At 39.1% G+C, this 16,315-nt stretch overlaps 1 protein-coding gene across 2 annotated transcripts; it reads left to right on the top strand.

The window, feature by feature from the left end:
- The first annotated feature begins 18 nt into the window (after window positions 1–18).
- Window positions 19–13,669, top strand: LOC141359354 (uncharacterized). Of its 2 annotated transcripts, none has more exons than XM_073861665.1 (2): window positions 19–1,957; window positions 11,650–13,669. In XM_073861665.1, the coding sequence occupies exons 1-2, from the start codon at window positions 1,903–1,905 to the stop codon at window positions 13,212–13,214; spliced, it is 1,620 nt and encodes a 539-aa protein (XP_073717766.1). In that variant the 5' UTR covers window positions 19–1,902; the 3' UTR covers window positions 13,215–13,669. The 2 variants fall into 2 exon arrangements, with proteins under 2 accessions (XP_073717766.1, XP_073717767.1); XM_073861666.1 differs by lacking the exon at window positions 19–1,957 and adding an exon at window positions 3,930–4,054.
- The last annotated feature ends 2,646 nt before the right edge of the window (window positions 13,670–16,315 follow it).

Raw genomic sequence — 16,315 nt, 5'->3', positions numbered from 1 at the left:
TATACTTGTTTTTACACATGACTATGACCTTGTTAATATGTAGCTGCAAATATATTTTGTCCTTTATCTTTGTAATTTCATTATTTTTAACATTTTCATTTTAAATTTCAGTTATATAAAATGTTTCAAAAGCTACCGACAATACAAACTTGAATTGTTGAGAATAAATAATTTTCGACAGTTTGGGACTGCTTCCTGAGGTTTGGACGTAACTGCAATCCTAGACCTCGGCATCAACCTGATAGTCTCCTGACAGAGATTATAGATTAATGTCAAAATCCACGACCCCCAAAAGACTTGACTCTTTAAAACTTTAAGACTCTTCTGTAGTTACATCGTGTACTAAGACTGACAGAAATTAAAAGTTGTGATTTTCTAAGCAGATATAGCTATGAACTATAATCTCAAACTGGCGTAATAATCAAGGACTTGGCTGCAGCAGGCGTATTGATATTACGCGCTGCCCGAAAATAGTCCCCTTGGTAACTTTCAATGGCAGGGGACTATTTTCAGGCATTGCCTTTAGGATTTACGTATGAATGAAGAGAATAGTGTAAAGGTCAGTGTAGGAGCCAGTAGCTTGCTGCATTTCATGGCTTTAAAAGATCCTAGATCTGACACTGATCCAAAGTAAACGAGAAGTGTTAACATTGACAACCTGTAAAGCCTTATATGCAGATAATGGGGCATAACATTAATGTACTGGAGTCAAAATGCAAAACGCAATAGATCAGGTTGGAAAGTGGTCAATATATAACAAAAAATTTAATAAAATATATTTGTCCAACTAAAAACAGGTAAATCCTAAATTAGATATAAAAACTGTTTGGACAGTTACTCAAGAAAATAAAGGTAATAATAGGTGTATGATTTAACAAAAGTTCATATTTAAAAAATGGTGGATAAATATAAGCAGGGCCAGATTTACCTCTTATTGTGATATAGGCAAATGACATTTTTCAGCTCCCCATCACTTATATTACTTTGATGTTATGTGCCTGTATTGGATAAACAGGAAAACGGTTAATTAATTCTGCTAAAGCAAAGGTTGCTTCATTGCGTTTCAATACTGATTTCTTATTTTAACTTTGTTTTGAGCACATGATCAAGATGTTTATGTGCCTGTTCCAGGTAAAACTGGCCTTAAACAAATATTCAACATACTTTTAGCATCAAACATTTTCGTTTTGTTTGTTTTTTTTAGATTTTTTAATTAGATTTCATTGTAATGCCATAATTATAATTGAGCTTTAATTTCAAAATTTTAAGAAAATCAAGATGACCTGACTAATTTTTGTGAAATTAGCCTAAAACAAAACACATACACAAAGCAGTTGAGTGCACTTAAACAGTGCTTTATCAGACATGATAGGTTGAAAAGAAAATGCCATCAAGACTTTAAAATGCCATTAGAGACAGTTCCCTTCAGAAGCATTATACATACAGCTTTGTGTCTGCAGAACGGCCGAAATAAAACAAAAAATGATTTGCCGATCGCATGTTAGGTAGCAAAATGCACATATTCAGGTACCATGCATTTTAACTATGTAGTTTATTTTGAATTGTATTAATTTATATAGTAATTACAAGAATTTAGTAGTAATAAAAAAAGATCAATATTATTTTATTGCATTCATGTAAGCATATGCATAATTCCGCACTGAATGTAGGAGTGGTTTTGATGTACTAATGTGTCTGCCTGTGGGATGGATTGAGTTTAAAAAGCCGAGTCTGCCTGCTGAATAATATGTAATCAAGGCTGTTATGGTTTTTTGTACATTTTTTCTTTACTCATCTTCTTAGTAGCATTTATAGTTTGACATCTCTTTGAGTTTACACCTCAGTCCAGGAGATGGCGGTAATGCGCATTGTTTGCAAACTGCCAAGAAGACGAAGAAGAAGATGAACAGAGACCGCCACAAGCAGAGGAGGAAGATAAATCTACACGCGTGTATCGGTAACTATACTTTAACTCTTTATCATCATTTAAACAAGTCTCAAATGTTTCAATTTATTTTCACATGAGGCGCGTGCACGAGAATATAATGATGATGTCACTGTTATATTTCTGTCCTGTATGTTACGAGTTGATCCTGATTTAAACACTGTATACTGTGCTCAGATCAGCTATAAAGCTCAAGACAAACATGAATGTATTTACTGTTGATCGATGTTGTAGAGAAAAAAAGCGGAAATTCAGTTTTTAGTTTACATTGAGGATGTGTACAACAAACACCACAGCAGATTATCTTCATCTTATGCTTTATTATTTACATTTCACTCGTTTACACTTCAGATCTCTTTGTTTACTGCACTCGCTGCTGGAAAAACCATGCTGGTTTGGTGCTGGTTTAGCTGGTGATTTTTCCAGCAGGGTATATACCTCGGGTTTACAACATTTTAACATTTATTTTGTGAACACTTCTACATTACTTGCTAGTAGGAAAGCACACAATAGTTACAAAGCAACTTTGTTTATGTATGAACATGTAAATAATAGAGAAAAATAAGCACAACTAGCAGTTAGGGGTGGGCGGTATGACCAAAATTTTATAGGCTATATCTATAGGATTCATTTCATATCATGATAAAGATATGTATCAGGGTTTCAGAGTTTTTTTTATATCTTTTAATAAAGTTTTATGTTATTAAAATATTTAATGCCATAGAATTATCATAATTCTTGCAAAAAAACGTTTATATACATGCATAAAAAGAAGATAAAAACAAACAAAATCCAAGCTCACTGAAATATAAACAGTCAGTTATGAAAGAATGATGTACATTGCATATCTTATTAAATGTAGAAAAGTGGTTTAGTCAAGAGCAGTGAGAGATTTTCACAAAAACATGAGTGACAGACAGGAGTAAATTAGGTAACTTCCCCTTTAAGACCAAAGTCTGAATCCAATCTACTGTTATGTTGCATTCACACCAACCGCGGTAGAGGCGGCAAAAACACGTTATTCCCATGTAGTTGGACGCTTGAAGTTGGACGCATTTGAGTTTAGGCACTTAATTTGCGCATACATTTCTAGTGATTCGAGACATTCACACGGAAATTTGCATCATGGGAGGGGCTTCTGCCACTCCGCTGAGACTCGGGTCGTTTCCTGTAATCACGTCACTACTTCAGCAAGTCCTGATTGGTTAACGCGGCGCAGAAATCCGCAAAGTTCAGATTTTTCAACTTGCGCATTTCCTGCGGCAACGCTCAAAAGCACTCTTGCGGCGGCGTTTTGAACCAGCTGTAGCTTGTTTACCTGATTTGCATGGCATCCCCCGAGTTACAATAGTCTATTCTAGAGGTCATAAAAGCGTGGATAAGCTTTTCTGCATCTGATGCAGACAGCATATGGCATATTTTTGAGATATTTCTAAGATGGAAGAATGCTGTGCCGCAGACGTTGAAGATATGACTATCGAACAGCCCCGCCGCTCCCATAACGCGCATCACGCGCTGTGCGTAGGGCACCAGGTGCTGATAGGGCACCAAAAATAAGCCTATTGAAAAAAATATATAATGCTGATAGAATTTCATTAGCCTATAGAAATATTATCAGGCAATTTTTATCCATGTATATGTTACAAAAAAGGGGAAACGAGATAATTTAATCGCTTTAGTATAGAAAATATGCCCCCCAGCCTTTGATGGTCCGTGCCGGTTGATCGCGCGGGCGCCTGACGAAGTTTGACAGAGGCCGTTTCTCAATCCGAAGGCTGCAGCCTCCAGAGGTCACATTTCTAGGCTGGATACGTCATCAAAACTTTCTTTTTTCGAAATATAAACGCTTATTAAGTTGACTATTATTCTTAGTTAATCGTAAATGGTTGTAGTATGCTTATGACTTGATAATGTAATGTTCAGTTAACTGAAATAAACCAGGCTTGATGACGTATGAGCATGCATGTGCGAGCTCGAGCAGGCTGCAGCCTTCAGATTGAGAAACAGCCAGACAGTAAGCAACTTTTAAAAATGGCCCCGAAAAGACAGCAGGAGTCAGGATCGGGAAAAAGAAAAAACTGCGGGATGATGCGTGTGCATTACTTGCAGGTAAGTCCATCATGTTTAATCAATCCTAATAAGGGAAATGTGCATGGGCTGCAGCTGCTGCTAATCCGAATGCGCCTCGAACGCGCCTCGAACTTTCTGTGCTGACATCAATGTTAGCAAACTATGTTGTTATAATTTATAACTTTAGTGCAAGTTAAATTGAGATTTTACTGTAAAACATTACCTATGCATATGCATTTTACAAATAACTGACGCCAGCTGTTACTTTCTTTACTACGTTTCTTTAGATATTGAGCAGTAGTTTTTTTGTGGTTTATTTTGACGTGACGGTGGTAAATACTTTCTCAGTAAAAGTTAACGTTAGCAGTCAGTGCACATGGTAGGCTAACAATTCCTGACTGTTAAATATATATAAATATAAAATGTCATCATGTATGTATGAAATTAAGCAAACATTACTGTTAGTGTTAGTGTGTGTTGGCTAAAACTGTGAAGATTTTACTTTCTGCTTTTAAGTTATATGTTTGTAAAAAGTTAAACTGGCAAAAACAAATGTTTTTTTTTTCTCAGGGTCGGGGTGGGGGGCATTATAAAGGAATTATGCTTAGGGCACCAAAATGGCTAGCAGCGGCACTGCTATCGCAAGATAGATTGCTGTCAAACATTACGCCTAAATTCTTAACCATGGAAGATGGCACCACCGTGCAGCCATGGACAACTTGTAATCTGACATATGTTTGGAGCGATTTGGTTCAATAATAAGTATCTCAGTCTTATTGGAGTTTAGCATAAGAAAGTTATGTGCCATCCAGTGCCTAATATCACTAATGCAGTCTGTTAGCTTAGCAAACTGGTGGGTTTCGCTAGGATGTGACGAGATGTAAAGCTGGGTATCATCCGCATAGCAGTGAAAACTTATGTTATGTTTCCTGATAATGTCTCCTAGAGGTAACATATATAACGAGAATAGGATAGGACCTAAAACCGATCCCTGCGGTACACTGTATTTAACCAGGGAGTGATATGACTCTTCCTCATTTACATAAACAAAGTGATATCGATTGTTTAGATACGATCTAAACCAGGCTAACGCCTGACCACTGATGCCAACATAGTTTTCTAGTCTATTGAGTAAGATTCTGTGATCTATTGTGTCAAAGGCTGCACTAAGGTCTACTAATATAAGGATTGAGATTTCACCACGATCGGATGTTAATAGGAGGTAATTTGTAACTCTAAGCAGCGCTGTCTCTGTGCTATGGTGGGGCCTGAATCCTGATTGGAACTTTTCATATGTATTATTATTCGCTATGAATGTGTGTAGCTGGCTTGCCACTACTTTTTCTAATATTTTAGAAAGAAAAGGGAGATTTGAGATTGGTCTAAAGTTATTTAGATCTCCCTGGTCAAGGTTTGGTTTTTTAATGAGCGGTCTAATAACTGCTAGTTTGAAAGCTGTTGGAAAGTATCCTAATTCTAGCGATGAGTTATAGATATTTAGTACCGTGTCGGACACTACATGAAATACCTCTTTTTGTAATTTTATGGGAATTGGGTCTAGTATACAGGACGATGATTTGGATGACGTTACTAATTTAGAGAGCTCTTCTATTGTAGTAGGTTTAAATGACTCAAGATGTTCGTATGGTAATCTAGTGGTAAATGTACTATTGGGTAGAGTGGTGGCTGCTTGCGTAGCTTCGATGTTTTCCCTAATAAACATAATTTTGTTAGTAAAGATGTTCATGAAGTCATTACTATTGTGTTGGAGTTTACTATTGGAATCTGTTTGTTCTTTATTTCTAGTCAGTTTCGCAACTGTGCTATATAGGAAACGAGGGTTGTTATGATTTTCTTTAATAAGCGTACTAAGATAGGTAGATCTGGCAGTTTTAATAGCCTGTCTGTAGTGTTGAACACTCTCTTTCCATGCTGAACGCCATACCTCTAACTTTGTGCTTCAGTAGTTTCTTTCCATTTTTCTAGCTAGGGCTGCAGTATGATGGTCATACCATGGAGCTGGCGGTTTTTCTTTGATTCTCTTTTTTCGAATGGGAGCAACGGCATCCAACGTGCTAGTGGAAACGTTGTTCAGGTTTTCTATTATAATATCCAGATCTTCACGATTATCTGCTACATGTTTCATTTGAGACAGGTCTGGAAGAGTGCTAATAAAGCTATCTTTAGTGGTGGAAATTATTGTTCTGGCTAATCTGTAGCATCCTATCTAGGTCCTATCTAGAAGTATCGTGTATGACACAAGGCAATGGTCTGAAATGGCATCGCTCTGGGGTGATATTTGATGTCATCAATATTGAGTCAGAGTGACAGAATTAAAGGTGCAGCGTGTAATTTTTAGAAGGATCTCTTGACAGAAATGCAAAATTATATCCAAAAATATATTATCAGGGGTGTGTAAAGACCTTTCATAATGAGCCGTTATGTTTTTATTACCTTAGAATGAGAAGTTTTTATCTACATACACCGAGGGTCCCCTTACGTGGAAGTCGCCATTTTGTGCTACCATGTTTCTACAGAAGCCCTTAACGGACAAACTTTCTTTACTAAGTTGTCTCCGATGATGACATGCTTTTCCAGCGGTGACTATCGTAGCTTCTCTATGCGTTTCAAAAGCGAGGGGTGAGCAGTGGACTGAGCCATTGGTTGCAATTTGCAACCTCACCACTAGATGCCGCTAAAATATACACACTGAACCTTTAAGTCTAATGGGTGCTTACGAGTATGCGTGGGCCCTGACACGTTTTGTTTATTACAGAGAGAATTAAGAACATCAATAAACGCACGTCCTAATGTATCTTTTGGGTTATCCACATGGATATTAAAATCACCAACAATAAGAGCTTTATCTACAGTGACTGTAAGCTCAGATAGGAAGTCTTCAATTTCTTTAAGAAAATCTGTGTGGTGGCCCGGAGGCCTGTATATGGTAGCTTAAAGATGGAGTCCACGATGTTTGAAAAACGCTTTGGAAAAGGAGACGGGCCGACTTCCAAAACACACTTACAGCCAATCAGCAGTAAGGAGCGTGTCTACTAACCGACATCCTTGCCGGGTTGCGTATGTGTGGGGCGGGTCTTTCAACAGAAGGTCCAGATTCTATTGGGGTAGGGGCGTGTTTGTTTAGGTGATTTCAAATATCAACACTGGCTTTCAAACATCGTGGACTCCGCCTTTAAATGAACAAAAGCTGTTTGTTGTTACGATCAGTTATTTCCATTTTTAACAGTATTATTTCAAACGAATTAAATTTTAGTTCGAATTTATGGTTTACTTTAAATATTTTGTTGTATATTGTAGATACACCACCCCCTCTCCCTTTTAGACGAGGAACGTGTTTATAGTAATAGTCTTTTGGGGTGGATTCGTTCAAACTAATGTAATCGTCTGCTTTAAGCCAGGTCTCTGTTAAACAGAGTGCATCTAAGTTTTGGTCAGTAATTATTTCATTGATAATTGGTTCTTTATTGGTAAGCGATCTAATGTTAAGAAGGCCGAATTTTAACATTTGAGTTTCATCTGTTAATGTATTGTGTTCTAATTTTATGTTAATAAGATTTGTGCGAGACGAGGTAAACGGTGCTCTGTATTTATTTGTTCGAGGAACAGACACAGTCGAGATGTGTTGGTACTCTGTTAAAAAAGGCTCTATGTGCTGGGATATATGTGATCTTGACATGTCAAGGCAGCTAACAGACTGATGGGTAAGCCGATCTGTCTGTTTCCTGACCTGGGCCCTGGATAGTCAGACAATATCAAAAGTAAGACTGTTGGCCAGATTTCTAGAGAGTATAGCACTTCCTTCCGGAGACGGATGGAGGCCATCTCTCTTTAGCAGGTCAGGTCTTCCCCGGAAATGCTTCCAATTGTCTATAAACCCTACGTTATGCTGAGGGCACCACTTTGACATAAACATATTGTTTATGTATACTTTCATTTTTTCTTGTTTGTTGCTTGATAAGAAAAAAAATCGGAAATCGGATCTGAATCGGGCAATTTGCTTGTTAAGAAAATCTGTGTAAAAATCGGCCATGAAAAATCAAGATCGTGCATCCCCAAGCTTTACTGCTGTCGCTCTTCTCATAATTGTTGTTGTGTTTTGAGCCATTTTTTGATTTTAAAAGCGAGTGATATACCGCAGACAGTTTGGTGCAAATTCAGAAATAGGAGAGATTACACTGCTGTTGTTATTGTTACACAGACTACAGAACGTGTGCACAGGCATACCGCATCATAGGGAGGGAGAAAGCTTGCACGCAGACTCTCACTTCTGCTAATCTTTCTTCAAATCATGTTTACTCAATTAGTCGTTTTTGTCAGAAACATCCATGAGTCCATGACTGTTGATGTTTACGCAAAATAGAAAGTATATGGAGGAACGTACATGTGAGAGAGAGGCGCTCGCATGCAACATAAGAGAGAGAGAGAGAGAGAGAGAGACGTGCTGAGCACTCGCAACAATGAATTGAGCTGTTTTAAATATTTTTTTAAAATAAAAATGTAAATGGGAATCATGAAAAATCTATTTGTGGCGGCATTTTTCAAAATCAAAGCAGTGAATGCAGGGGGAGAGGGAGGAAAGGAGATAGCATAGCACAGGGGTTTTCAAACTTTTTGTGTGTGTGGACCACTATTTGTAATCAAGAATTTTCGCGGACCACCTCATAATACTTATTATAAAAATGTCTACACAAAGTTCAGAATTAATCTGCACATCTAAATAGTCTTACTAGCACTAACACTATAACTGGTCATCACATCAGTACAACAGGTTTCTTAAAAGAAAGTTTACTGCACAAACCTGCTGCCACAATCCATTTTGTACGGCACTGAACTTGAATGTCACAGCCGAGCGCCACTGGCCTATTTTAGTAATCACACAATAACTTGACAATTTAATTTAAAATTTATAGCAATATTCTTATATTAGTATTATTTAAATACATATTCTCAGTGTTGGGAAAGTTCTACATTAACTAGTTTAGTTCACAGTTCACAAATTTTAAAATGAACTAGTTCAGTTCATAGTTCATATTTAAACATTTTGAACTAGTTCACAGTTCCAAAAATGAACTAATTTATAGTTCTTTTTTCCCATATTATTATTTTTTAAGTGATTGCCATTCTAGCCCATCTAGAACCACCACAGACAGCAATTATTTTATCAGTTTTAACACTGAAGCTAAATGCATCAGATTTCATCTTCATATCCAACTTTAAATCCTTATCCAACCAGGGTTTACATTAGCATTGACTGTCTTTTAATTTTTGTATTTGCTTGCACATACCTTGAAAGGCTAGCCGGGTGGGGGTCGCACCCCGGGCGAGAAGCGCGCAGGCATTGCGTGTATGACAACTCGTTTGCACACCACACGTGCACGTTAAATAGCGTGAGCTTAGTCAAAGTCTACTTCAAGATCCAGAATATGCGTTAGCAGCCAATGTTAATCGTTAACGATTTAAGACAAATATGATGTTATTTAATGTTAAACAATTTGAGTGGCGCGGCAAGAATTTCAGCAGCGTCTGTGTTGTTTTGATGACGCATGCAGCGTGACTGGTGAACACTGACTGGTGGCGATGTTGCCAGATTGGGTGTTTTTTTCGCTACACATTAAGGCATGTTTACAGTGTGTTTTAGTCGGGTTTGCACCTGGAAGACTATAGAAATCTGGCACCCTATTGAACGACGTTAAACTGAGAGAGCGGGCCGTTCACAGGCACCAGAATGAATGAGTTCACAGTAGCATTCATCATGCAGTCATACAGTACTTTCAGTTCAAGTTCGCCTGAAATATGAACGAGTTCATGAACTTTCGTTCAATGAACTTGTTCAGGCACAACACTGCATATTCTTAAAATATACATATTCTTATTTTGCCTTTACATGGACCACCTGCAGTACCCTCACGGACCACTAGTGGTCCGCGGACCACAGTTTGGGAATGGCCGGGGGTGCGCAAAGACTGGTTTGGAGGTGAATTACATTGGACTAGTGATGAGCAAGTCACTCGAAACTTGCATCATTTAACCCGATCCCTAAAATTATTTGCAGGGATCGAGAGGGTACATAAGGCTCTATAAGTAAGTGAAGGTAAGGGGGTGCTGACCCAGTGGTGGTTTTAAAGGCCAGAAACAGAGCCATAAATTTGATGCGAGCTGCTATAAGAAGCTAGTGTAACTTGACAAAGAGAGGAGTGACATGCGCCCTCTTTGGCTCATTGAAGACCACTCTTGCCGCTGCATTCTAAATCATCTGTAGGTGTTTGGTTGTGCAGGCTGGAAGCTCTGGACAGGACAGGACAAGAGCTGCGTAGCGTGCTCAATTAGGAAAGGTCTAATTTTCCTAATATTGTAGAGGATGAATCTACAAGAGCGAGTGGTGCTGGCAACATGCTCAGTAAAGCTAAGCTGATCATCAATGACAACTCCCAGGTTTTTGGCCGTCCTGGAAGGCGTGATGATCGAGGAACCTAGCTGAATGGAAAGGTTGTGCAGAATCTTTGGTTCAGATGATGTGACAAGCAGTTCTGTCTTCGCAAGGTTAAGCTGGAGATGGTGGTCCTTCATCCAGAGTGAGATGTCCCTCAGGCATGCCGAAATGCGGGCAGAAACCGTGGCATCATCAGGGTGAAACGACAAGTGGAGTTGAGCATAGCAGTGGTAGGAAAAGCCATGTTTTTGAATGACAGAACCCAGGGATGTCATATATATGAGTAGCGGTCCAAGCACAGAGCCTTGAGGCACCCCGGAATCGAGACACTGGGGATCAGAGACGTCACCTCTCTAGGATACCCGAAATGACCTACCTGAGAGGTACGACTTTAACCATAAAAGCGCTGTGTCAGAGACACCCATAGCCATGAGGGTCGACAGGAGGATGCGGTGATTGACCATGTCAAAAGCGGCAGATAGATCCAGTAAGATCAGCACAGATGATTTGGAGGCTGCCCTTGCCCGCCTTAGGGCTTCAATTACTGAGCTAAAACTTCACAAGTCTAAAAACAAATACACTTACACGTTTCTGTAGACTCCTGTTGATAACTGCTTCACCTGAAGACTGAGCTCTTAATATTGTTTATATACTTTCCTGGCATTGGCCACCCCTTGGTAACAATCAACAACTAAGTTAACTATTTCCCCGCCAGCGTTTTTAAAAAAAGTTGCCAGCCAGTGGCAGAATTTTTCATGATTTTCACAAAAGTTGAATGCCTTCTAGAAAATGTTCATCTTTAAATATATAAACAAACAATATATCAAATGAAAGAACAGACCCTCTGCTTTCAAAAAAAAAAACGTTATTTAGTTCTCTTTTTGTCACCTCTCAAATATGGATAGGTTTCTTCAAAAACACCAAATTTTGAGCAAAAAGCTGAGATAATTCCATTTGTAAAGGACTTTTGATAGAGATCAGATGCAGAGTGATCTTTACGGCACAGAGTTCTTTCTCTTTCACGTGAGGCACTACTTCTGGGTAGTGTAAGTTACGGAAGATTACCATACGAACATCTTCAGTCATTTAAGGCTACTAGTGTTGTGGCTCTGAAAAGGGCTGTGTAAAAACTGAATTGAATTTGTTTTTAAATACATTTCTGACAATGTAATGTTTATTTTAGATATGATGGAAGTAAAAGAAGAAACTCGGGACCTGAATGAAGTGGAGGAGAGACAACAGGAACCTCATGATGTCATCACTAAAGAGGAATATCCTGATTGTTTACAAATCTCAACGAAAATAAAAGGACCCAAACATTCAGTCGGTTCTCATCACGGTGGAAAGAGTTTCACAAGAAACGGACATCATTGGGAAGAAATGAGCATTGACGATAAGGAGAGACGTCACACTTGCCAGCAGTGTGGAAAGAGTTATGCATTTAGGAGTAAACTTAGGACACATTTGAAAACTCACACTGGAGAGAGGCCGTACAAATGCACAGAGTGTGAAAAAAGTTTTGTATGTGCAAAAACACTTCAGAATCATCTAAGGATTCACACTGGAGAGAAGCCTTTCACTTGCACTCAGTGTGGAAAGAGTTATGCATTAAGAGGTTCCCTTAGGGCACACGTGAAAACTCACGCTGGAGAGAAGTCGTACAAATGCACACAGTGTGAAAAAATGTTTGTATGTGCAAGAAGACTTCAGAATCATCTAAGGATTCACACTGGAGAGAAGCCTTACACCTGCACTCAGTGTGGAAAGAGTTATGCATTAAGGGGTTCCTTTAGGACACACGTGCAAACTCACACTGGAGAGAGGCCATACAAATGCACACAGTGTAAAAAACGTTTTATATGTGCAAGAATACTTGACAATCATCTAAGGATTCACACTGGAGAGAAGCCTTTCACCTGCCCTCAGTGTGGGAAGAGTTATGCATTTAGGTGTTCCCTTAGGATACACTTGAGAAATCACACTGGAGAGAGGCCATACAAATGCACTCAGTGTGGAAAAAGTTTTTCACGTGCTGAAACACTTAAGGATCATCTAATGATTCACACTGGAGGAAAACCTCACACCTGCCCTCAGTGTGGAAAGAGTTTTGCACTAAAATCAAACCTTAGGGTTCACGAAAGATCTCATGCCAAAGAAAAGCTATACACCTGCCCTCAGTGTGAAATGAGTTTCATAAAGAAACAACAACTTAAGTCCCACATAAAAATTCACACTGGCGAGAGACCTTTTATTTGCCCTCAGTGTGAAAAGAGTTTCATAACGAAACAACAACTTACGTCCCACATAAAAATTCACAATCGTGAGAAACATTTTATTTGCCCTCAGTGTGAAATGAGTTTCATAACGAAACAACAACTTACGTCCCACATAAAAATTCACACTCGTGAGAAACCTTTTATTTGCCCTCAGTGTGAAATGAGTTTCATAACGAAACAACAACTTACGTCCCACATATTAATTCACACTGGTCTAAAACCTTTCACCTGCTCTCAGTGTGCAAAGAGTTTTGCAAGCAAAACAAGCCTTATGGCTCACGAAAGAATTCACACCTGGGACAAGCCTTTCACCTGCCTTCAGTGTGGAAAGGTTTTTGTGCAATTATCAAACCTTAGCTCTCACAAAAGGATTCACACCGGAGACAAGCCTTTCACTTGCCCTCAGTGTGGAAAGGCTTGTGCGCAATTATCAAACCTTAGGACTAGTGAAAGGATTCACACCGGAGAATAAACATACACAAGCCTCTCTGTGGTGGATTTACTTCAATGCTTAAGGTCATTGTCCTGCTGCATCAACCACCTTCTACTGAGCCTCAACTGGTGAAGACTGACATTATCATGTAGGATATTTTGTTAAACTCGGGAATTCATTTCCCCCTCGATGATGGCAAGTGGTCCAGGCCCTGAGGCAGCAAAGCATGCTCAAATCATGATGTTCTCTCCACCATACTTCACTGTTGGGATGATGTTTGTAAGCTGTGCCCTTTTTGCACCAAAGTATTTTTCCAAACAATTAAACTTTTATTTCATCAGTGTATAAAATAGTTTCCCAGTAGCACTGGGGTTTGCCAAGGTGTTCTTTTGCAAACTTCAGGCTCACCGCAATGTTTTTCGGGAGTTATGGTAGGCTTCCTCCATGGTGTTCTGCAATAGATACTGTGCCTGTTCCAAGACTTTTGTATGGTAGACTCATGAACAGAAATGGGTGCCAGTTCCAATTATCTTTTTCAAGCATTCTGACTTATTAACACAGTTATAGAGTTGTTTCCTCATGCTAAACGTAGGCAAAGTGTCAAAAATGCAGTTGGGCGTGTTTCAGAGTGTTTCTGTGCCGAGTGCGCTTCGCCGGGGTTCGTGCAGGTTTCGGCTGATTTTTTTCGATTGCGGTTCTAACTGACGTTTCAGGGGTTTTCGATACGTATCACTTCTTTATATGGGCTTCCGCCGGAAAACTTCTCCCGGAAAACACCGCCCAGCCGTCAGTCAGCGGGAGACGCTAGAGCTTGCTAACAGCTTATCACGCCACTCAGCCTTGTTTAATTTCAAAAGTCAACAATGGCACAACAAGAAGTGTGTTTTTGGATGTAAGAAGAAGACATCCAGCCTTATGGAAACAATGGATATAGTTTATTATCTGGATTAGCAGCGGAGTTTTGCGTGTGTGTTTAATGCGGTGGATTTTCAGAACCGGGCATGACGAGTTACACGTGGTAAGTAAGACTTCTGTCTTATGTTGGAAATAGTCACGTGCATATTATATAAATGACACGAACATATAGTGAATCATAAGTTAAAAAAGTGTTGTATAGTGTTGCATGACTCGTACTCGCTCCTCCCGTGTTATAACTCCTCCTTCTTCATTTTTTCGAACGTTATCGGAAAGATTCGTTAAAGCTAATCTTTATTTTATAAATCTGATTAAACTAAAGACTCTTCGGAGATATAAAGGATGTCATACTACTCTATAGGTACTCCAGATTAATATCAGAAATGCAGAAACAGCGTGTGTTACGTGAGCTTTAAACTATCTCCATTTATAGACAATTTGTCTAACTGTTAACTAATAGATGTCTAAACTTTTTGGGATGGTTTCCTGGACAGGAATTAGACTAGTCCTTGACTAAAGTAAATGTAAGAGCTGTCCGAACTGAAAACAACTTGCACTGACATATTTTACAACTAGTTATATTTCCTAATTAAACTAGGCCTAGTCCTAGCTTAAGCTAATCACTGTCAGGGAAACCACCCCATAGAGATTGTTTTGTATCCCTTTTCAGCCTTATTGCACTCTAACTCTTGATCAGATATCTTTAAAGAGGCATGGTTCAGAGCTGATGCTTCTTAAGAACAGCAATCTTAAAATGTTCAAGTGTCTTTTAATCAAATGAAGTAGCACTAAACCACACCTTTGAACTCATTTTATTAATTGGACTTCAGTTTGCCAGCTTCTGACACAAATTAGCTTTCATTAAAATAATTAGTCTATGGGTTCACTCAGTGGACGTTACTCATTTGTTTGTGACGAGCAGATATAGAAACACCTCTTTTAAAAGAGACAAGTGACACCCAGTGACAAAGTCGCTTATAATGTGAATGTACTTTAAAGGCGGAGTCCACGATGTTTGAAAAACGCTTTGGATAAGGAGACGGGCCGACTACCAAAACACACTTATAGCCAATCAAATCAAATCAAATGCCGGGTTGCGTATGTGTGGGGCGGGTCTATCAACAGAAGGTCCAGATTCTATTGGGGTAGGGGCGTGTTTGTTTAGGTGATTTCAAATATCAACATTTGCTTTCAAACATCATGGACTCCGCCTTTAAGCCTCATTCACATTAACAGCAATTAGCAGTAGCCAAGCAACACATTAGCTTTACCGAATCTTTCTGATAACGTACGAAAAAATGAAGAAGGAGGAGTTATAACACGGGAGGAGCGAGTACGAGTCATGCAACACTATACAACACTGTTTTGACTTGTGATTCACTACATGTTCGTGTCATTTGTATGGTGTACACGCGCCTATTTCCAGCGTGGGACGGAGGTCTTGCTTGCCACGTGTGGCTCGTCATGACCCGGTTCTGAAAATCCACCGCATCAAACACACACGCAAAACTCCGCTGTTAATCCGGATAATAAACTATATCCATTGTTTCCATAAGGCTGGATGTCTTCTCCTTACATCCAAAAACACACTTCTTGTTGTGCCATTGTTGACTTTTGAAATTAAACAAAGCTGAGTGGCGTGATAAGCTGTTAGCAAGCTCTAGCGTCTCCCGCTGACTGACGGCTGGGCGGGGTTTTCCGGGGGAAGTTTTCCGGCGGAAGCCCATATAAAGAAGTGATACATATCGAAAACCCCTGAAACGTCAGTTAGAACCGTGATCGAAAAAAATTAGCCGAAACTTGTACGAACCCTGGCGAAGTGCATTCGGCACAGAAATACTCTGAAACACGCCCAGCTGCATTTTTGACACTTTGCCTGCGTTTGGCATGGGGAAACAACTCTGTAGCTGTGTTAATAAGTCAGAATGCTTGAAATACCATTTGACAAGTTAGGTGTGCGGTTTACAGAAAATTATATTTTTTTCTATATATAAACAAATAGATTGTTATTAAATACATTTATAACAATTTATTCTTTATTTTCATTATTATGACAATGGAAGTAAAAGAAGAACCTCAGGAACTGTTTGAAATGGTGGAGAGACAACAGGAACTTAATGAAGTCATCACTGAAGAAAAATCATCTGATCGCTTACAAACATCAACTAATAAAAGAGAAACCAAACATTCAGTCGGTTCCCATCAGAATAAAAACAGTTCCACAG

Source organism: Misgurnus anguillicaudatus, chromosome 23 (genome assembly GCF_027580225.2).
Source record: "Misgurnus anguillicaudatus chromosome 23, ASM2758022v2, whole genome shotgun sequence".
Classification (NCBI taxonomy): domain Eukaryota; kingdom Metazoa; phylum Chordata; class Actinopteri; order Cypriniformes; family Cobitidae; genus Misgurnus; species Misgurnus anguillicaudatus.
Note: the sequence above shows the minus strand (reverse complement) of the source record. Positions and strands in the feature narration are given on the sequence as shown.

Coding starts and splice junctions, on each gene's coding strand:
- LOC141359354 (XM_073861665.1), top strand. CDS start 1,903: ATGAACAGAGACCGCCACAAGCAGAGGAGGAAGATAAATCTACACGCG. Junction 1,958..11,649: donor AAATCTACACGCGTGTATCG/GTAACTATACTT, acceptor TGTTTATTTTAG/ATATGATGGAAGTAAAAGAA.